This window comes from Pocillopora verrucosa, chromosome 7 (genome assembly GCF_036669915.1).
Source record: "Pocillopora verrucosa isolate sample1 chromosome 7, ASM3666991v2, whole genome shotgun sequence".
Taxonomy (NCBI): domain Eukaryota; kingdom Metazoa; phylum Cnidaria; class Anthozoa; order Scleractinia; family Pocilloporidae; genus Pocillopora; species Pocillopora verrucosa.
In genome coordinates this window covers 24701840-24725714 of record NC_089318.1, presented here as the reverse complement: position 1 = coordinate 24725714, position 23875 = coordinate 24701840, and the positions used below count along the sequence as shown (strand labels likewise).

General features: G+C 37.4%; 2 protein-coding genes across 3 annotated transcripts; both read right to left on the bottom strand.

Annotated features, from left to right (window-relative positions):
• Positions 1-559: 559 nt before the first annotated feature.
• LOC131792016 (sodium/calcium exchanger 1) lies at positions 560-11843 on the bottom strand. The gene is made up of 4 exons (XM_059109377.2): positions 8365-11843; positions 4857-5035; positions 4201-4620; positions 560-3909 (listed from the first exon to the last, which is right to left on the bottom strand). Exons 1-4 carry the CDS (start codon positions 10143-10145, stop codon positions 3530-3532), a joined length of 2760 nt encoding a protein of 919 aa, XP_058965360.2. The 5' UTR covers positions 10146-11843; the 3' UTR covers positions 560-3529.
• A 204-nt stretch (positions 11844-12047) lies between these two features.
• On the bottom strand, positions 12048-23571 carry LOC131792150 (golgin subfamily A member 5-like). Of its 2 annotated transcripts, XR_010718263.1 has the most exons (18): positions 23365-23571; positions 22542-22791; positions 21937-22188; positions 21134-21373; positions 20593-20812; positions 19783-19906; positions 19383-19479; positions 18858-18964; positions 18580-18744; positions 17974-18102; positions 17529-17591; positions 17405-17440; positions 17010-17159; positions 16200-16293; positions 15544-15637; positions 14551-14614; positions 13241-13514; positions 12048-12781 (listed from the first exon to the last, which is right to left on the bottom strand). XR_010718263.1 is itself a non-coding variant. In XM_059109522.2 (17 exons), exons 2-17 carry the CDS (start codon positions 22777-22779, stop codon positions 13413-13415), a joined length of 2175 nt encoding a protein of 724 aa, XP_058965505.2. In that variant the 5' UTR covers positions 22780-22791; positions 23365-23571; the 3' UTR covers positions 12048-13412. The 2 variants fall into 2 exon arrangements, 1 of the variants encoding a protein (XP_058965505.2); XM_059109522.2 differs by having other exon boundaries at positions 12048-13514.
• Between the last annotated feature and the right edge of the window lie 304 nt (positions 23572-23875).

Below are 23875 nucleotides of genomic sequence, written 5' to 3'. Positions count from 1 at the left end.
TGGATAATTAGCGGGCAAATGAATAACCATCTTTTCTTCTCGTGAGTATAGAGGCTTGCTTCGTCGTTGATTTTTGTTGAACCAGGATTCGGCGCCCCCGGCCAATACTTATATCATGATAGGTGAGTGAGATGGTTTTCCTTTAGTGAAGTAACTTTGGAGGACATTGTTCATGTAATATAAGAGTACAGTTCATACATAACAGTCAGCTGATTCCAGTGCATGATGTACAGTTCATTCACATACACCATTCTGCTTGGCTGATGTTATCAGAAGTCCAGATATTTAGCTTTGGTAGTTTGTGGTAGACAAGGATGTACAATAAAATTTGAAATTTGGATGATTGATACCGGTATGTGAATTCAACATCCAATTCGCCAGCATCAAGACATCACTCCAGTGTTATGCCTGTTTAATATGTCCCCTCCCATGGAGGTTTCAGTGGGGTTGGTGTTGGAGACTTAGGTTTCTCCACTGAAATAAGGGAAATTACAAGCAGGGAACAATTTAAGTGGCACAGTCTACCACCCTGTTTCAGAAAACAAACCCAACAACACCAGACATCTCTCAACATGTTTATTTTAAGCTCTCATATAATAGTTTTCAGGAACATTAGTAATGTCCGAAAGAGGCTTTAAAAATTCTCTTTTTCCCTAAACTACTCCCTATAAAGTAAAAGTCATCATAAAAGGGCCTTTAGTCTTGTTTCTACAATCTTTCTAACAAGACACCATTTACTTAAGTATTTCAGCAAAGGCTTCTATTAATGTTGCTGTAAAATGTTTGGAAGGGCTTTAACATTAAAATAGGTGTCCTTAGGCCACAACATGACTTAAATTAAATGAAATAAATTATATTTTCAAATACCTATGATAGAAAATAATAATTGCTGTAAGTTATAATAGTTGCAATTCACTACATAATACACTAGCATTTTTACTAAGCCAAACTGCAGAATGACATATATTTATACACCTAATTGCAAATATTTTAGAATTGTGATTGTCCTTCCCTTTTGGTTTTTTTGGCCTGCACCAAAACATGCATTGAATGCTGAGCAATTTTAGACTGTGGATACCTCTTAAATATGAGTACCTACAAAATTGACAGGTCCTTGGCGTCATAAATTTACCCAAGAAATACTAGCAAATAATAAAGGGAAAGTAAACTAAATTTTGACCAGTAATTTGGAGGGAGGTTTCCTAAAACATATGCACATATTATTATTTGGAATGGTCAAAGAAACATAGTAACTTTAAAAACAGTAATTATAATAATAATATTCATACCTATGGCAAGCCTTACCTTCTCATTCACACTCTTTTGCAACTATTAGATAAGTTGTTTGTAAATTTTGAAATAAACTCACATAAGGAATAGCTGTATCTCACTTATTTCCCATCATTAGCTTGCTATGGCCAGTTACTAATAGTCAAGAGGCATCCAAAGGCTCATTGTAAATTCAAAAGTTATTTAGGAAGGAAACATCTTACTTTATGGTACAAAAATTCCTGCAGCTATTTGGCATAAATATTATCAATTTCAAGAGTTCTTCCTAATAATGCTTTCCATCATCCCTTGAAAACAGTACATTACGATAAATTGTTGTCCATAGTAACAATCCAGAAACCAATTGAAAATTATAGGATTAATCAAATCTCCCCAAACTGAATTATCTTGCATCAGGCATGAAGATCTCTAGTGAACCAGCAGTAAGTGCAGTCCTGATAGATTTTCAGGCCTTATCTTCTCTGCATACTTAACATTTTAGTAGGAATCATAAGGCTGACTCTTTTAAAGACAAAATTCCTTACAGTGCTGAATGCTGCTGTAAAGAAGATGGAAGGAACTGATTATTTCATTTATTCTTATCATTTCCAACTGATCTGGTTCATTCTCTGTGTGTTACTTGGACACCTCAAGGGATACACTGTCTATCATTTTGTTTGTGGAAACTATTTGTTCTTTGGTCATTATAACATAAATACTATTTAGACCTCTGACTACTTCTGTGTAAATACAAAACATTGACAATTAAATCATTTAGGTTTTCTTGTAGAGTTACTCATTGTTATGAAATGGTGTTTTATGAATGATAACTTGAGAACTTTTCTGTGCTTGCATCTGCTAAGGTTATTTGGATTGTGTAGAAAAACAAACCAAAGACAGCAGCTGGATACTGTCATTATTAGGTCAGAACTATTGTGAGCATGTCAAAATTAATAAAGCTTTAAGCCTGCAAAGAAACAGTTGCTGTAATTTATCACCAACTTTGATGTATTGATTGACTATTCATTCTGCATTATGCTTGATAAGTATTGCAGCTATGCTACCATATAGGTTGACAAAATTTTATAAACAACCTAGGACCTGAGAATTATCATTATTAATTGAGAAGTTTCTTGAATCTGAAATGTGAAATCTCTTAAATTTTATTTCATGTTTGCTATTCATACTCTTTAGGAATGCTTGGGGCCTGCCCTATTTTACATTGAAAACATTTTTCTTCATTATAAAATACCATGCCTCTGAGCAAAAAATACTGATACCTGATAACACCATAAATGCCAAACTATGTTGAATGTTGAATAATTATGATAATAATAATAATAATAACAATAATAGTAATAGTAATGATCATTATTATCATTATAATTTCAATTATTCATGACAAATATTATTTCAAGAAGTTGAAAAGGCTAAAATAATAAATAAAAATAAAGTATTTAGGTAGCTGATGTTATAAACTGAAAATTTTGTATAAATTAGTACAGCTGATAGTATCCTCACTGCACAGTCACTATCACATCACTGTTTGCCAGGCTGTGAAGGAAGATACATGTAACAGGCATACAATAAGACAAGGTAACATCTCAACATTTGTCTTCCTCATCCTTCACAATGGTAGAGACTGCTTGAATTGATTTTCATTAACATTTATTATCATGCAAAACCCGAATTCCATAAAAGAGACAAGATGTGCAGAAAGAGAAAAATGTCTTAGATATAATTTCTGGGCCAAGTAAGAGTTTGACACAGAGACTGGAAAATTAAAATACCCTAGGCCAGATACGAAAAGTTGCATATTCGTGTTACAGCGTTCAAAAAGGGTGTACAGGAAATTGCTTTTTCAGTCAAAATCTGGGTGATTGTTATCATTTATCATGTTCCTTACCCACTATTCTTATAATAAATGGCGAGAAGAATGTTATTCTATTGAGGCTAACCAGGATATGTAATAATATGGTGTTCCTTATCTTGAGAGTTATCTCTAAAGTCTTAGGGCATTGAATATGACATACATTTAGGCGTGGTGCTCATTCTTTGGTTTGCATGATTGATATCATTGTTAGCCATTATGGCTTGTAATAATTCAGAAATATATGTAGCTATCTCTAAAATTGCATTTTGAAAATACAAACTGATACTTGTATCAAAGATATTTGAGAACCTTTAATTATTATAGGATCTTCCTTACTGCTGTTGTTAGTTGACACAAAGAAAGCATTTTTCCTTAATTTGGAAAAAGCTAAAAGGATACATTGATATGGCAATATGTTTGTAAAGAAGACATTACAATGTAAAATATCCAAAGGAAACAAAAGAAAAGTGATGTTGGAAGTTTATAGGATTTGGCACCCCCTAATTCTCCCCCAACTCTTTTACTTCTACGTAGCATCATAACAGCAATTGCTGTTACAGCGGTAACACAGAATATAACTACAGAGAAGCCAAGATTACCAGCAGGAACTCTAAATTTGACACCTCTTGCCGCTTTGGCTATTGCTGCAATAGACCATGCCACCCCCAGGCCAAGGAAAACATTGACAGAATTACTACCAGTCACATTACCAATGGATGAATCAGCATACTCGTCACCAACTGCAGCAACTTTGCTGGCAAATGTATCTGTGGAAAATCAACATAACAGTCATTAAAAATTATTGCATCAAGATAAAATACAACTTATGGATGCAGGAGCTCCCTACTCTCCATTTCCCATCCATCATCTAGCTCTTCATTGCACACACTTTCACTCCTAGAAAGAGGCTCTCACTGTTTCACAATACGACACAATGACCCTTACAAGGAGTTTTAACAGAGACCAAGTTGTTAGTCACTAGGTCACCACATGTCACAAGTGTGTTATGAGTTAGATTCAGTGTAAGCACTGCTGCTAGTGTTTTTTTATGTTTTTACCTGGAAGACTTGTTCCAAGGGCAACAAAGGTAATGGCAACAACACTGTCTGCTAATCCAATGGTACAACCAAAGTGTGAGGCTACGTCACCGATGACCATTGTTAACACACCAATCATTACAATAGAAGCAACGAAACAAGCCCATCCACCCCAGATGTCTGTGGGAGGAACAATTGCAAACAACAGCTTCCAGAAGACGGTCAGATAGTGCATCATGTAGTCACCATATGTTGGTGTTGTTGGTTCATCACTGTCATCATCATCCCCACTCCCACTAACGGTCAGAGCATCAGTGAACTGTTCCTTCCATGAGGATGTACCAACAACAAGAGCTAGATTGGCTTTGACCAGCAATTTGTCCACTGTGTTTTTGAATTCTTTGCTTTCCAATATGGTGACCTCTGCCTTTGGTACATCACCTGAAATAAGTACAGAAGTAAAAAGATTCATTTATAGCATTGACACAAAGTTGTGTGGTTTTTATCAAGCAACAAACTGAGCAACCATCTTAAGTAATGAAAGAACTGGGTTTATGATGTGATGTTAACTGATGTGTACAATAATTTAGCTGGCATATATAAAACTTTTTGTTCTCTTATAAACATGACACATTATCTCTTTTCTTTTCCTTATTTTTACATAATATCTTTAGTACCTAATCTTGGCTTTCCCAGTTCTTCAAGACGCTCCTTTTCTGGATCATATCCCACATCAGTACCAGCTCCACTGTCATCATCTTCATCTTTGACAATCTTTGGTTCCCCAAGGAGAACATAAAAGGTTTCTTTCTTTTCATATTCTTCGTCGTCTATAATATTGATCTCAATGTTTTTCCTGGTAAAATTAAGACATAAAACTATGATTTTAGGACACTAAGTGTTGATGAAGTGATCTCATAGCTTTGGCAACAGCTTGTGAGAGCAAAACTGATCAATGACAAGCAGATCAGAGCAGGGAGTAGTGAAGTACTAGCATAAGTCACTGGAAATGAGGAGGCTATACAAAATTGATTTGAGAGTTAAGGTTTTAACATCTCAGTCACACAAATATTAGCCACTATCATATAGATGGGTTTTTATCATTTTTATCACCTTTAATTACAAATCACCACAGAATACCAAATAGCAATAGAACTATTTTAGATAAAGGATAAAATCTGTACATTCCAAATTATGATATACCTGTCCAGTATTTTTTTTTAAACTGAGGGCTGATAAAGCTGATGTCTACTGCAGCCAGGAATTTCACTGTAATTAGACATTCATGTGAACACTGTCATTAAAAAATCCCTTTCCAAATTCTTATTAAATATTTTCTAAGGTGGAAAACTACTGAAGCCAAGATGATAAGGCCACCTAACCTTTCCAAATTTATTTTTCAACATTCTGCATTATTCAAAAAACCTCTTACTGCTGTTCTTTGCAAAATAATGCATTTGTGTGAATCATCAGTGGCAAAGAAGAAATGTAGTCTTTGAAATTAAAATGAGAATTAGACTTTGTCTTTATAACTTTATCCAAAATTATGCATGCTATCTTTGAAAATTTTTAAAAAATACTTTACTCAAAGGTTGTAAAAATAATCAACACCTGTTATCACATCCCAAACTGACAAAGAAATGCCACCCTTAAGGTAAAGTCCAAAAAGATTCTTTTATAAATGTGATATTTCCAGCAATTCATTATGATTTTTTCACAGGTTGTAGCACCACCACAAACATAGGTTTATGTGGGAGTTGCAAAGCAACGTGAGAACTTAAGATCTCAAAAACTGAGAACATATCTACAAACCAAATGAAAGATATGAAGTAAAATCTATAACCAGAATACCTAATTGACTATTTTTTTTTTATTTTTCTTGTTAAATATTTATGTAACTTGGCATCCTCTGGGCTAATGTATTTAAGTCACTGATAAACAATTTTGGCAAAAGCAAACAACTTAAATGTAACTTATTCCAGAATTCATTAAATTGTAATAAATTAAATTCTGCTCAAAAATTAAAACAAATCAGCCAAGTTTTGATTTCTTTTCCAATGTTTGCAAACGTCTTTGTGATTTGTAGTAATAGCTGTATTTATTTTTATAGTATACCACACATGCATCCACATGGACACACACATACATACACACACACATATATATATATATATATATATAGACACCCATTTTCAAAACCATTACAATTTGAAACTATATTTAAAATATATGTACCTTTCTTTCCTCATCAAAAAGGTGATGCATAGTTCATCAATGCAGTTATTGTACTTTCTTTTTGAAAAATTGTCCCTATAATTTATTCTTTTGACACCTTTATAATGGAAAAAGAAAACGTATATATATTTCATATGTATTTTCAAATTGCAATGTTTTGGAAAAGAAATGTAGATGTATATAAATACATGTGTATACCTATGGAGGGTAAAATGGCTACCAAATGAACAGCTCTCAGCAAGAGGATTCACAGAAAGCAGATATCTTCTCCGAAATGTGCATTAAGTGTTGTTCAGAAACATAGATGATAAACACTTGACTGATCCAGCCTTTTCATGCACAACATTTCGGCCTTTGGCCTTCTTCGATTGTATCGTATGGTATTTTAAGTCAAAATTTAAAAATTAAAACAAGCCTTACTTACTCACTCCTACTCTTACTCTATGTGTATGTGTTGAAAAAGAAAATACTGCAATAATCAAATATTCCATATCCCTCATAATTAAGAACAAATTATTAAAAATGATGTTGAACAAGGATTGGTCTAGAAAGATAAAAACATCCTCATTGGCTTTTTAACATGGGTTGTATATTAGAGAATCATTATTCATTTGTCACCTTGAGCTTGCTATTCTTTAGCTGAAATTAGACCCAAGTTATAAAACCTGCTTTTTAAATCTTAATTGGCCATAAAATTACCATAGCATTTCTAGTACTGTTCTTTTGTTGGGGATCATATTTACGATATCTGAGGCTTTGTGCTCTAAGAAGAAGAGAAGGAAAAACCTATATGGGTGGTACAAAACAAACTCTGATCACTTATGTACATGTTTATCTGCTTATAGCCTTTTCACAGCTTTGATAAAAATTTCCATCCATTAGATCTCATTCCCTGGGATAGCCTCTGTTTATCAGGAGTATTAATATGCAAATTGCTTGTGATGTTGCAGGAAACAAGAGCAATTGTTTTCAATTTGTTGGGGCTGGTTCAAATATCTTACCGTCAGGCATGGAGAACGATAAGGTTTGGAGTTAAAAAAAAACAACAACAACAACAAAAACAGCACTAATTAGAGTTTGCCAACTGGTGCGGCATTGTGACCAAAGTTGTGAAAATGTGTTTACTGCTATCGCAAAGTGTGTTTTTGTTTCGCTTACAAAGATCAGGGATTCCACAAACTTTTACCACACTACCATATGGTGACAGTTTTATTCGATGCTAATTATCCTTCAGAATAAGATATTAATTTCTTTAGTAGAAAACACTCCTCGTACAAAAATAGAGAAAAAAATCCACAGAAGCTGATTTGAAAAATTTACAGGCATGGCACGGAAAGATTGATTCGGTGATATGTTGTTTATTAGTGGAACGATCAAAACGCTTTTTTTTCGAAATCCTGCCAAGGAAAAGGCGAAGAAAAATATCTTAGGGATCGTTAAATTGTTGTCGGACAAACCATAACATGGACGTGGTGTCGTCAAAGTTATCTCATTGTTTGCACAAATCAATTCAGTGGCATCTGTCAGCGATATATTAGATAGATGTAAAACGAAGATGGCTTCATCATCGGCATAAGTCAAATTTGATGAATTTACACGAATTAACAGTAGTCGTTTTAAGAAGATTTGACAAAATGAGGAAGAATGTTGCGATGTAAGGACTACATAAACGTAGTCGAGCGATTGATCCAAGACCGATTCGTAAAATGCTTCTGACCACTTCAATTGGTTTTTGTAGGCGATAATAACAAAATTTTTGTTTTTGGTCTAAAAAGAGAGGTGAAACCTCCAAAGTCCTTGCACGAAGCTGGTTGTAAGTAAATAATGTCAACCTCTCTTTGTAATAATTATTTTTTCGGCTTATTAAATATGTACAGAAGGACAAAAGCTGATCACATTTACTTGTGTATTAGGTTGTATTAAAGAGTATAAGATTGTAAAGCAGCTTACCAAGTCTCGTCGTTTGAAAACTCAAGCTCACCCACAGCATCTTCGTAATCATCGCCTCCTCCCTTAGCTGTTCCCTCCATAGTATGGTAAGGGACACGAACAGTGCCGCGCGCACCAGTGTGGCGAATAACTTTAATGTTAATGGTTCCATCTGCCTCTGTCACTTGATGCTTCTCTTCCTCAAATGTGAATATCCCTGGGTAGTCATCGTCCAGGATGGTAACTGTAGCTACTCCGTCTTTACCAACTTTTCCTGCAGGACCTCGATATTTGTTGCGAACCAAATCCCCATCGGCTCCAGCTACTCGAACATTTCCCAGATGGACGTAAAAATGCTCGTCTTCTTCAAAGATATCGTCGTCAACGATTACGACTGAGAATGTCTTGGAAGTTTCTCCAGGCCTGAAACAGATTGACCCCTCTGTCTTCTCATAGTCCTCACCGGCCTTTGCCGTGCCGTCCTCTGTCCTGAAGTCCACGAAAACCGTGTTATTCGGATCACCGCCAGTGCGTGAAATGTTCATAAACACACTTCCACAGTTTTCTTTAACAATGTAATGGACGGGGTCAAAATTAACCCTTACAACCTGTGGGTCTTCGTACTCGATATCTTGCATTTCCATCTTAGTGTCTGCCAAGGAACTGCTGGCCTTCTCAAGTTTTTCGTGCTTCATCTTCAACACATTTCCGCTGCCGACCATCTTACGTGTGGCTTCGATTCGATAGAACGCACGACTTTTTGGTTGAAGTTTCAAATTTTCTTGCTCAAGTAATCGCTCAACGGTTTCACGGTCGGCGTCGGGATGTTTCTGTCGTATGTCCTTTAGGGCTTGAATGGCCTTTTCGCGCCTGTCCTCCGTCAGGTCATGGAGAAGCTCGTCATCATCAAACTGTTGTCCGGCTTCGGCGGCGCCAGGTTGGTAGCGACCATCGGCTACGTTTCCGTCGATAAAACCATCCTTTACTTGAACTCCAACAACATCGTAATCGCCTGTTTGAATGACTGTCATACCTCCGCGCTTCTGTCTTCTTCTACCCTTTCTCAGTGCTCTGTAGAACAACAGCCTTCGATCTGCAATGTAGGCAGAGATGACCATAATCGGAAAGAAAAACAGAGTCAGGAGAGCTTCCCATATTTCGACTTCATCTTTAGACGACACTGCTAGTATGATGTACAACCAAACATAGGCAAGAACTGACGTGGAGGCTGTGATGGCAAACACTCGCAAATGTTTGATTCGGCGGCATTCTCCATCAGGAATAACATAAACACAAACTGCAATGATAATCAATAGGTTGAAAGCTGCAGAACCGACTATCGTCGACGGACCGAGCTCTCCAGCGTCAAAATTATTTCCACAAATTTCAATGGCAGATAGCAGAATTTCGGGAGCTGACGATCCCAGGGCCATGAGAGTTAAATTTGACACAGTCTCGTTCCATATTTTCACAGTAACAATTCGCTCCTTTCCAGTTTGCTTGTCTGTTACCCTGATTTCCTTCTCCTTCGATGTAATTATTTCAATAGCCGACATGAAGCGATCGGAGATTATTGAAACGCCCAAAAACAAAAACAGTAAGGCAAGCAAATACACAAACGCTCGCCCAACAATTACTCCTGTAGAAGGATTGCCTCCCCATACAGGCAAAACAATCCCCGGTTTACACTCTGTTCTTAAACCTCGGCATCCTTCAGTTGCGTTCACGGTCTGTTGTAGAAAAGCGCACCATGTAACAAAAATTACGCCCGAATGAAGCGCAAGCCTTTTAGCGTAGGACATGTTTAGTGGCACTCTACATCTGTGAATGATATAAGTGTGAATTTAGAGACAATAGTCAACTTCGATTCCTTCCGACCGTGGGCTGTTGACCGGACACCGCGAAATCGCCAGAGCCCAATGAATATTGTGAGCCGAGTTTTGTTCAAACAGCGATCTCTGGTGCGTAAAACGCATAGAGATGTCTTTTCACATTCAAATTATCGTCAGCAAGATGCCAGCTGCTTTCATTCTTACTGGTTGGTAAGAGAAAAGACAACCTACCAAGCAACTCACAGCGCTCACCAATTGAAAACAAGTTGTATTTGGAATGTATATATTGGTGGGCTGCGCATGCGCGTAGAAGCAGATGTGTGTGTTGATAATTTTATCAGTTTGAACACCGCTTGATTGGAAATATTTCGTGGAGTCACCATGTGTTTTGTTTTAAAATTGAGAACAAATGAATATTTTCTGCGTCTTTTGACGCAAGAGAAACAAGCGAGTAAATTTGCTCAAATGGATATATTTTTGCAACACTGAATATTTGAATATTGAATGCCAACAAGTGATAAACTTGAAAAAACAGTGCTTTTGAGAACACAGCTACTGATTTCAAACACTTTGCATACGAAATCACTTTTGCATTTAAAAAGGGAATTTAAAATGCAGTCTTTTGTTTTGAAAAGTGTTAAACGCATAGTTTACAAGAATCTCTCAACAGATACTGGCGAGTTGACGAGAAGAACATTCTAGATGTTGCAAACAATTCAATCTAAACCGACAGGTTGATGCAATCACTTGGCCTGTTTTGCTGTAGCATTATCATTATCAAATAACTCCAGACAGCTACTGACCGAACACTGAACAATTTGATTGCGATTAGAGCCCATTTACACCCAGTTATCTGTCACACTTCCTTTAGAATATATATAACGTTGGAGTTGACAACCACTGGATCTAGCCGGCAGGGCGAGTGTGGTGACCAAAGAACTTGCTTAGGGCATTGCCACCCGATGACCTGAATAAAGCGCTGAGCGACTCCATGAAAAGCAAAATTTCATTCTTGACTTACACAGCTCTTTATCAAAGTACAAACTACATTTCCAAAGACCAGTTTGATCCGTAGAAACGCCCTTCGATCATGAAAAACAAAAAAATTGATTGAAATTAGCCGACACCTTTTCAAGGGGAAAATTATTCCCTCGAGAATCGACTACCAAGCATACGATTTTGAGCAGAACAATAACTATTCTTTCGTTCATCTTGTTCGGTTTCACCGGCAGCGTCGATGTTTTAATACTCATTAATAAGTAGTTAGCCAGCAAGTACCGTAAATCCGCCCTACACACGGCTAGGACTATTGGAACCTCGGATTGTCCTGTAAATCATTTTCGAACATTCGCAACTAATAACTGTTTGCGCGCACCCATTCATATCATTTTCACAGTCACCTGCATGTGTGTTATTAAAAGAATTACTAAACAAGAACGTAACGCCCTGGAATAAGTAACATTTTATTGCACTATGAGCTTCTTTTTCCTTTTCTTCAATCGCATGGGGCGTGACCGATGTTGACACACCTTCCATATCTGCCATGGCGTTATCACAACACTGTTTTAACAACGCAGATGTATTGAAAACGAATCGGAAAACGCTAATTGCCACACAAATGGATAACTTGAATAAAGTATTTCAATGGATCTCCAATCTGTTCTTCCGCTGTTTAAAAAAATATAACAGTTAAGACAGTCTACAAACTCTCGCTCCATTATTTATGTCACACAATGTGTCTTAGGAATTGCTCGGGGTTGACTAACAATCGTCTGTATTTATTCGATAGAGTTGACATTCGGAGTAGCAAACACTTTTTCAGTCTTGTTGTTTGGGAGGTGTTTTATTCTAATCAAAGCCTTGGCGGACCGCAAAAATAACAAATTTTATTGTCATCAATTTAAGAAGTGCTTATCGAACACCATGGTGTCGCGGATGTTGGAGACTGTGATAATTGAAAGGTTTCACTCCTGCTGCTTTCAGCTCAACGATGTGGTTTTGAGTGAAGGAACTAATTAAGCTGTGCCTGTGTTTCAAACTCTTGATGGATATCAAGCATTTTCATCGTGCCTTGTTTTCACATACGATTACAATACGAGGTCTGTTTTGAGCTGCAACAAGGTGGACGCGAGCAAACTTTCCCAAGAGGAAACACACATCGGTAGGAATATTAAAGGAGTCAACGAGTCGTGACATATCACCGCAAGGAAACACAACTCTTAATGAGATAATGAATGACGCAAAACTACACGAATGGCTTAGATCTGTCTATCAGTTCAACACAACTGATAGACTGCGAGAGGAGGCGGAAAGTTGGAACTTTTGATCAACGTCAGTGTCGAGCACTGATGTATTCTCAGGCTTGTAATGCTCTGAAATATCACTTAAATTGAAAACAGGGATTGTATTTAATCGAACGCAATGCTAGGTCAACAGGGGGACAAATTAATACACTATCCGAGCCACGAAAGCTGGGGTCAAACAGTTCACCACGTGCAACTCACGCAATCTGTATTCCTCCTCCATGGGAGCGTTCTATCTCTCATCAGCCACTCATTTTTGCGGTTAAATCCTTGAGCGAGTTCAAATCAAAGAAGGCTTGGATCCTGCAGCGAAGCCACAGTTCCAAGCATCAACCAGTTGTGTCGACAAACAGATATTTTAAGTGCATTGTTAGCCCGTTAAGTTTCAGCTGACCTGTTGGGAATTACTTTTCGAAAAGATTTTAATTATGTTTGTGTTAGAAAAAAAATCCTTATCTGATCGGTATGATTGTTTTTGTAGAACTTATTACATGTAAACTGTCTACCTGTTGGCGCAACTTGATTTATATAGAAACTCTCTTTCGTGATCAATGTACACGCTGTGAAATTCTAATCACAGCCAACCTTGCAAGCTTCTTTATCTTTCCAATTTCAATAAAACAAGTTGTCTCTCTTCATTCATCTTCGTACACTGAATTAAAAGAAAGTCAGAATTTATTCCAAGTGTGACCTGACTACCTGCCCGGGTAAGCTTTAAGTTTTTAAATATAAGTAATCTGTGCTGAATCAACAGTTCTCTACCTTTCTATCTCTTCAGTATCGTGACCCTCATTGTTGTTTCCTCAGAAGGCTTTTATTCACATTCGTCCATGGTTTCCTTTTGTAATAAGCCGGCCACCGGATTATTACTTGCTAGTTTTTCAGGATTATCATCGAAATAAATAGTGTCCTTTATTCGTGTGACGCTTGAGAGCTAGTTAAGATTAGGAGGTTGAGGCAGACGAACTGAACTGGTTGTATGAACCTCGGGTTGGTAGGTGAGAAGAACAACCAGGACCCATACATGAAGCAACACCTATACAACAATAAATAAGGACAGAAAAGTTTCTAAGGTACTGAAGCGTCAGGAGATATATATTTCAATATCAACAGAAAATAATACAAAAATGTATCACAAAGCCTCGTACATGAAAACAGAAATATAATTGTCGTTAAGTTGCACCCGCCAGAATCGACATGGAGATCAATCAAAAAACAAAAGAAAGAACTAAAAGTGTAATTTGAACAGTTTTGGCGAACAAGCCGCATTTATCCAACCAAATACACCTGCTGCTCTGTCGATTCCGTGACACTGCCTCCTCAAGTACGTCAAAGAGTGGGAATAATAATTTAAAAATCCATTAACGTTAGAAATACTTAAATAGAAATGAGACCAATTTTCGGAAAAGGTTTCAGTAAAATCGAGAACGCTGATATACTCTTAACACTCTCCAACAAACTGTGTCAAGTTTGACAATCGTCTTCAGAGACCAATATTTCGCGAAATTAACCCTCTAGTTCTTTCTCTCAGCAAATGGGCGCAGTTATTTAACTGAAGGCAAGTAGAACGCGAAACTTTAACGTTTCCCATTCAAAAATATGCAAATAGTCCTTCTTAAATTCATTTTTAGAAACGAAGTTAAGTGCCAGTTGGCCTTTTTTCCCCGGAAATTGAAATGTGATGTAAGGAATAAATGATCACACTCCGAATTATCTATGAAAATAAATTATTTAGGATAAATAATGTTCGCAAAGAGAGCTTTTCCATCGGTTTGACCACCAAATAAAGGTAATTTTACCTTGACCACAATAACCTCACAAGAGTAAACAGAGATATACACTTGCACTTTAACTTGAGTGTTTAATTCAATATGGATAAGCATCACTGCGAGTAAATGGATATATCATCAAATCACTTCTAGACACCACTTTCATAACGAAGATGACGTACAGACAAGACCGCGCCATAAACGACGCACAAAGGATCTAGAGTTACTTGTGTGGCAAGGTCCAGAGGAGAACGGGCCGAGTAAAACAGATTATGCTATATACAAGAGACAGGAGTACTTTACCATGTAAATGATGACAAAGAGCCGTGCAATGGGATACCTTCTGAGGAACAGACCAAGTCTTATACTGAAAAAAAGGATAAAATGATGTGACAACGTGTAGGTTCAAGCAACATTTCAAAAAATAGAAACGAGTTTGTTTTCGCTTATCAGTGAGTGGTGCGGCAAAAATGACATTGTAATGGTGAAAAATAAAATAAAATAAAAAGGACGAAGTAAAAACCAAAAAACTTCGGGCAATTAATAAGCTTAAAAGAACCGACAAAAGGTGAAAAGATAAAGCTTCTCTGACACAAAAATCCTAACGATCCATTCTCAAGGGAATAACTAACTGTATTGGCCAAAGTCGGATATTGACGTAGAAGGAAATAGATTTCGTACAAGTTATCTGCAAGCATTACCTCAATGGATCTAACGTCTCTACTACACAGTTGGCATCGGGAATTTCAAGCTTAAAAGTTGGCAACCCAGGATTTAGCGGATCAACATTCTTAGCCCGAAAAAGATATAATCACTTATTTCAATTGTGGTTTGGGAGTACCGGCCATTTCAACCTTAATTTCTTGCCTCGCACAGATCTCATACATTTTAATAGAAATGATAATAATCCCATTTCTGGCCTGACTAAAAATCGACCTTTGATTTAACTTGCAGTAGCTACACCTAAAGTTTCACGGCTAGACGCATGCGTAACTTTCATTTCCGTCCATCCGTTTAAAACGTTTCAAGGCGGAGAAAAAAAATAGATGTCCAATACTTTGGACATTGAAATAATCTATGAGATCTGGTTCTCGGTCATTTTGATGGCTCAAAATTTAGTCCGCCAAACTAATATTTGAAAGCCGAAGGCCAGCGCCCACCAACTTTGGCGCTTCTTTGTTTTGCTCTTATACTTAGTACAAAACAACGCCCGATTACAGGGTATTATTTATTCACTCATTTCATTTGGCACGGGGAGTTAAGATGTGACACCTATTCTCTAAAAGTAGGACTTGCCTGAACTTGTCGATTTCATTAACAGCTCGTTTAACTTTTCGGGAGTCGTTAAGTTGTGAGGGCATAATGGACGATATTGATCTCACACGTGACACTAAAAATAGATAAGAACAGAAGATATCAGACAGACCGCGGTAACGTAGGAAACCGCCGCTCTCTTTCAAGAATGACCTAATTTAATATCAGCAGGCCACTTCGGCTTAAAGAAACACATGAAAATTAAAGGAGGCCGTCAGCGAATCGCAAGCCTCATCAAGACCCCGAAGGGGCGGCATAACCTTTTGATAACGTAATAACCTCTCAGTTCTTGACAATAGAAACATCACTCAAGAGAAATACAAAAAAAAAAGAAAAAAAAAGAAATTGTTATCAGGCACTTTTCATAACAAAACAAAAAGAGAAAAAGGATTCGATGACGAACCCAGCAGTATTTGTAATGTTTTTTCAACATTTCCTTTCCGCGAGTGAGGCAGTTCATCACCACGCCCATGTATCTAGCAATCGGAACCAAAACCTCTCGCACAATAAAATAACCGCAAGTCTCTGCAGTCTACTGAGACTCTCCTGACGGGCACATAAACAAATTATTTATCGACTTATCTCTTGAAAAAGTCTGCCAGCCGTGATACGGAAACTTAGCATGGCTGTAAACTTACGCGTATTTTCATCGTTGTCATCAAAACCGTCATAAGTTGCTGATGAGCCGGCAATCATTTTAGACGTAGATGCCTGTACATCTCTGTATTGCTTCTATAGATTGAAAATAACAAGTGAATAAAAGAGAAAACGAGCCAGAAGGATATCTTAAGTTGTAATTTTATCAGCAATCTTGATAAATGACAAGTTTTTACATGGTAGATGAGGGCCGAACAACCGGCCCTGCAGGCGAATTGCAGAAAACGCGCTTTCCTCCTCTTCCCCTCCCCTCCCCCTACCTGACGAAAAATAATATCAGAAGGTGTAGTAGGTGAATTTTTTTGAAGGGGTGGGGGAGGAGAAAGTGATCTTGGATTAGGTTGTCAAGTCAATAAAACCACGGTAACATGCGTATTTTGTCATGTTAGTTACAGAAATAACGTTCTTATTCTACTGAGTACGAGATGACTAGAACACAGGATTAGTCACTATATTAAATAACATAATATAGGTTGTTTTGTTATTAAAAATTATCACTTTTCTCAGTGAAGAGACCGGTGAGAGGCACATCAGGAAAACCAACCCCCCTTGGCCACGCCCCTAAAAAAGGACAATTCACCTTAGGTTTTGTATAGTTTATGAGCAATATTTGTGACAGTTGTACACTTCTTGAGCAGTATTGAAAATAAAGCCTGAAAAAAAAATCCAGGCTTGTACGGGAGTTAAACTCCTGACATCTGCTATACCGGTGTACTGCTGTAACAACTGAGCCAACAAGCCGACTGGGAGCTGTTGTATAATCTATTCAGTGGGATTTAAGGTTTTCATACCTCCAGCCGCTCTAACTGTAAAACCAAGGAGTTCTTCTCTGTGCTCAGAGCCTCAATCAGTGTTTGTTTCTGAATGAGGTTTTCTGTCAGCGCTCGGACTCGGTTTCCCAGTTCTTCTTCACTCGTAGACGTAAGTGCCTTGGTTGCAAGCTGAAAAACATATATTGATAATCGAATTTCGGATACAAAACGCTGCAGCATCGTCAGGAAACAGCGACCTTACCCAGAATCAAGCCTAGCACTGCCGGCATTAAATCTCCAACTTGTTTGGACAAAATAACGACAAAGAAAAATTACACATTCAAAGCTTGACAGCACAGGTATTAACTGACACTGACGCTCTAGAGAAAAGGTTTGTCTTAGTCTTGACTCGCTGTGATCAAAATTTGACTAACCTGATTTCTAAGTTTCTGAATTTCATTTTCCCTCTCCTGGAAGAAAACGCCAAATGAGATTGAACGGAGATTAATAAGAATTCAGAAGAGAACAAAAAAACAGTTATCGATGATGGAAAGATACCTGTAACTGGCTCATAAAGCTGCTTTTGATTCCTCGTATCTCATCTTGGGCCTGATGCAGGTCCTGACAGAAAACAAAGAAAAACATTCGAATTTTGAATGCACAGGATAAAGATACTTTTTTATAAATAAAGGGATACCAGCTGAACTACTGAATGGCTAAAATTACAGCTATTCATCAACAAAGGTCACGCTGGAACAAAATACTGGGGGATTTGCTGTACGCAACACAATTTTCAACCTTCCCGAGTAGCATTACGACGGATAGGTGTTCACCAAACGTGTTTTGGTATCCGTCGGAAGGGGATTTATTCAGTGGATGGGGCTATCCACCTTTTGAGCAACAGGGATCATGTGGTCTCTTATCTAAAGAGATCGGACAGAAATTAATGGGTGGGTTCTTTAAATAGGTTTATACTGGCTAGGAATAATTCTCTTTCACGTACTTGGAGATGCTGTTGAATTTGTTGTTCACAGGCGTCTTTTTTTCTTTTTTCGTCATCCAGAGCACTCTCTAACTCTTCCATTTTCTCTCGAGCAAGATCTGCCTCGGATTGTTGCTGCTGTTCCAAGTCCTATGAAGCAATATTTTTCAAACGATCAGATACTTAGTGCACAGTCTTATTCAACGTTTCAACTCATTCAAGTATGGTATTTGAACAGACTACACTTGTCTACAAGTAGTGCTGATTGAGAGAGCCGTGCGCAGTGTGACTCGCACGAGACGGTGGGATATTAACTGTGAAGGTAGGTTGAAGACTGAAGCGAGAAGATGGCTAACTCTTCGGACTACTGAGCGTGCGCGAAGCGCCTATGGAGACGTTTTACGTCATTAGTGTGCACAAGGACACCTAGTCTTTGGTCAGGGTTCTTTGGACTTTTTTCCGCGTTCGCGACATCCTTTAATAAGTTTCTTTGCAAAAATTGTCCATTGCGAAACGTGAAAACTACAAAACCAACTGTTGAGGTGTCTGAGACGACTTAAGAGAATTTAACCAGCGCAAAGCTGTGATTGCGGAAAGCAGATTAAAAAAATGAAAAACACTATTCACCTGTAAATCAGCCTTGAGTTGCTCCATTTTGTACTTGACCTGATTGACTTCATCTTTAAACATGTCCCTCTCATGACAGACCTCTTCATATTCTGAACTAGTAACACCGCTGGTAACTTCACCTTTGCTTCCATCACGGAGACTTGCTATCACCTTGTCTTTAGCCTGACGGTAGAACGATTTTTCTTACTAACACTGTAAAGGGTTCACAACCCATAATTTGTTTTATTTCCATAAGAATTTAAAACAATTGGATAATAACAAAATGATCCAGTCACCTGAAGAATTCTGGCTGCTTTATCTTTATAGTCCTTCAGTTCTTGCTTCGCAGTTTCTAGATTTCCTTTTGCTGTTTTGAGTGCTGTAGCATTCTCATTGTTCTTATCTATTCAATGGAGAAAAAGCTCCAACATGTATTCAAATCATAACTAGTTCGGAAATAAAGAATTGTAAGGAACTATTCTATGCACTACAACAAGTCATTTCAATCCCTACGTACAAGTTATTTTTAGTTGAATCGTCGTTTTAAGTTAGGACAGATAAAAATATATTTGCTAGAGTCAACTTGAACAAAAGAAATTTTGTTCATTCAGGAAAAGGGGCATAAAAACATTCGTGCTCAGTATCTTAACTGTTACGAGTGTGAAAAAAAAAAACCTTAGTACCCCTCCCCTCCCCTGAGAAGACTCGAACCCCAACTAGTTCTAATTTTGCTCATCTTCAGACAGTTGATAAGCCAGGCCATATAATTAGTCCAATTTTGTTTTAAATTATTAAGTAAATTAAATGGAACTGATGGATACTCTTCTCTTCATTGACTCTCTTCTGCAAAGTTTTGAGTGACTCGGCCAAGGCTGCTTGTCCCTCTTCTAGCTTTGTTTGCCTGTCCATGGACTCTTTCTTAAAAAAAAATGAAAGTAAAGGGAACCTAAGTTTATAAGCCTTTAAAGTTATTATCAGGTTTCCATGCCATTCATTTATCTACTATATTATCAATTAATGTAGCTTAACTTCTTCAGATAATAACAGTAAATTATATGACATAACAATAAATTTAAAGAAATATCAAGATCACTAACAAATTTGACTGCAACACAAAGATCCTGACCATTTTTTTACTATTAAAAACTTTCACATAATACTGGCAAGCCCTAAAATAAGCAGGCATTATAGTCTTATAGAAGTATTTATCATTACATATACCTCGAGTTTCTTTTGAGATTCCTGTTCAGCTTTAAGTTTTCTCTCAGTTTCTTCCAGTTTAGCTTTCAGAGTGTCCAATGCATGACTGTGAACACCAGTTGATGCTGAGTGATCCTGAAGTAGCCTGAAGGAGAAGACAAGGGTTTTCTTACATATCTAAGTGCTAGTGCATTAGTATGGAAGTAACCCAGTTAAGAAAATTAAAACTACAACACTAAGAAGTAAACTCCTTTCTGTCTCACATGAAGGCAGGCAGGTGCTTACACCCTGGTTCCATCTTTTAATGAGAACTCTTCAAGACAAGTCTTCAAAATCATCCTGAGGCTTCATAAGCTAAAACTTGTGTTGCACCACAGATGTTGACACAATGAGGTCTTCCATGACAGACCCCAGGTTTACCAGTTCAGATAACAATTTTATTAGACCAGTAATATATCAGTAATGAATTCAGAAGAAAAACAATGCCCAAAAATATAGAGCAGAGAAGAACTCCTAAGAATGAAATTTAGCCTGAAATTCAAGCGGTGAATTGGACAAATACTGGCACTTAACAAATGAAATCAGTATTACTGAGTGAAGTTCATCTGCAGGTGGACCAACCACAAACACAAAAATTCAACCAAGTTAAACTCTGTTCAACTTGCCAGGTTAACATCTACATGACAAAAGTGAAAGTGAAGGGTGTGGTGTCAAACTTGATTGAACTTTGGGGATAATGAAGCATTCCAATTAATAGTTTAGTTTCTGATTTCGAAAAGCAGTGGATAACATTACTATTATAACTGTCAAATGTACTGTATACTAACAGACCTCTCTCTCTCTAACTGGTACTGTTCAATTTGCTGCTGTTTGGTCTTCAGTTCCTGGTCTGACTCCTGTATCCTGACCCTGAGCACAGCCAGCTGTGAGTCCTTAGCATTAAGTGCCTCTGTATAATCATCCTCCTTCCCTCTCAACTGCCTGGAAATTTCCTCAGAAGCTGCCAACTGTTGATGACTTCTTTGAAGCTGTCTCTCTGTTTCTTTTACTCCTGTGATACAGTTATCAAGAAACTTTTCAGATAGGAACAATTTATATTCAAAAAAAAAAAGCTAGTTTTTTCTTATTTCCATTCTAAGTATAAAATACAGACTTACTTACACTGTAAAAGTTACCCAGCAGTCAGAATTCCTTATAAAGTACTTTAGAATTAAGATAATGTGGATAAATGAGCTGTGAACAGTCTTTCATGAGCAAAATTCAATGATTCAGCAACACACATCAAAGCAACTGTATGTAATTTGAGGGAAGAAATGGCAGGCAGGTTTACTGGGTTTCATTTGAGTTTTCTTTTTTCAGTGTCAATACTTACTCCTTTCAGCTTCCTTAGCCCTTTGTACCACAGAAACCATTTCTTCATTCAGTGATGATACTTCCTTCTTTAGAAGTGTGTTTTCAAATTCAAGGTTGGACACACGATCATCAGCAGGAGGTTGGCTGCGGTGATCAGCTTCATGCTGAGGCATGTCTTGTGCCTGAGGTTCTACTAGTCTCAGTCCATCAGATATGTTTGTGTCTTTTTCTCCTGTATTTGAATTCTTTCCAATAGCATCTAGTAACAAACACAATAACAATCCCTGATCCATGAGCTCAAGGTTCACTTCCAGATTGATTTTTAAAAGTTTCTCTTTTTTATAACAATAAAAGTTTAACTATAAACAGAGGTTTTCATCTGTTCAAAGGAGGTAAGGTATGCTTAGACCCTCACAATAATTTGGTCATTGGTAAACCAAATACAATATTAATTCCTAGCTTTTTTTAAACTCTTAATTGTAGTTTTTTATAAAACACTGCACTTTATTGCATCCCTGAGCAATAGAACTACTACCACAAGAGTAAAGAAGCTTATTTAAAAGCAGACTGATCTCAATTAGTGCTTCAACTAAGACAACAAGAAAAAGGTTGCTTGAAAGGTGAATAATGCTGTCAACTGGATCACATGTTTTGTTTTGTTGACACTTGTCTAATGAACAGGAATTTATGTACACAATAGAGTCTTTCAGCTTTTGAGCAAAAAAGCTTTGTCTGTTGTCCAATGCACCAATTGCCTTTCATAGCAAGGTCTAACCCACCATGTAGGGCAACAAATACTACTTAACTTTTTAACATGCTCACCATCATTAATTCTTCCATCTGGAGCATCTTGCTGAACCAGCAATGAAGTATCATTAGCTTTAACAACTTCATCAGATGATGTTTCAGTCACCAATTTTGGTTTTATAGGTTTCCTTTCCTTAGAAGTGGGAACATTGCTATTGAGGAACTCAAATAATTTATCATCATTTTTGTTTTCTGTTCTTGTTACCCTTGGGGGTGTCCTAGAACCAGAAGAAGGTAGCCGAGACTTGATAGGTACTGTAGGTCCACCTAGAAAACAAAGCAAAGCCTTCAATACATCAATTCAAGTGAAATTATTCTGGACAATATTGAAGCCATGACAGAGAAGACAATGTGCCTTGTGGCTCACAATAATGTACTATGTGCTTACAAAAAGCTAGTAGACACTGGTCCACATGTTCTTTATTATCATTTACACCAAATATTGTTTGTCAAAGTCATCCAAGAGGTTGTGAAATGACAAAAAGTGCTCAACAGCAAGATATCCTGCTGTCTTTAAATGTACAACTAAAAGGAACTGTAAATTTACATGAAGCTAAATTAACCACAGACAATAGAGCTTCCAAAGAGAATATAGATGTAAGCAGTTTATTAGTTCTCACCTAATACACTGCTCTCACTGGCTGCCTTTACAAAATCAACTCCTTGGTTGACAACCGGTGCAGGAATTGGTCTCTGTGTTGAAACAGAACTTGCAACTGGTTTTGTTGGAAAAACATTTTTACTGAATACACCCCTGTCCTGGTTAATCTGGTCCTTTGTGAGTGCTGAAGCTGCAGCAGTATCAACCTTTTCCAGCAGAAACTCTGCCTTGCCAGCAAGATCAGTAAACCATGACATACTGACTTATATCTAGCATATTGATAAAAATAGACCAAAAAAAGGGCATCAAGCAACCAGTTATTGAGAAGTATTAAGTATTACTACTCCTCCTCCCAGCTTTGCAATAAAGAAAACCTGTCTGTACTTTAGAAATTAGCAAATTCACAAATACATTTATTTCAGCTAGGAACATTCCATCAAAGTCTGGTGGTAAGGCTTGAAAGGCATTTCAATGACAAATGTGTATAATTGTCAATAAATGTAAAGTATCAATTATTCCTGATGTAAATTGTGATGTTGTCTTTCTTCATCACTGGTGTTTAAAACTAGTAATTTTAAAGGTATCATACGTTTCCTGAAAGTAAACCAAGCTAACAATTCTTTAATCTGCTTCAAGTTATGGTTATAACTTTCCAATTAGGAAGGCATCGAAGCCGCACAAGCAAGAGAAACTCAGTGGAGAACTCCCTTGATTAGTTTAGGAATCGTAGAATATAACTAAAATTACAAAATTTTTCGTGTCTTTCAGCCACGGCTTAGATTTGAAAGTTGTTGAATATTAATTCCTCTGCTGGTCTGAGGTTACTCAATACGTAAGCTTACTTCACTTCGAAGAGTACGTAAAAAATTCGTCTTCCTTTGGCGTAATTAGTGCATCAGCATTCCTTATACTTTCCCAATTTAATCAAACCAACCGTAACACTTCGTTGTAGGATATCAGGCACGCCACTTGGTTTCAGTTGCAAATTGCAGGGAAGGTAAGTTAAGTTTCAGTATTGCTTGGTCGCCTTGTTTACATCCTCGTACGTGTCACAGAGGAAGTGCGCACTCCCTTGCAGCGCAGCCGCTGATCAGAAGAGCCTCGAGTGAGCCACAGAGAGATTGCGTGACACTCATGTTGTTGTGCTTGAAAGAGTGAAGGCGAAGAGGACAGTGACTTAATAGGGCGAATGACGCGAAGGAATTTACGAATAAATTTCACCGAAATAGTGAGGAAGGTGTAAGGCCGTAGAGTAGGGGAACTAGGGTTAAAATGTTACTTGATGACATATTATTTGAAGAAAAATCATACAGTACAATTTGAACTCAGTACAATTCCCAGAGGGAACAAATT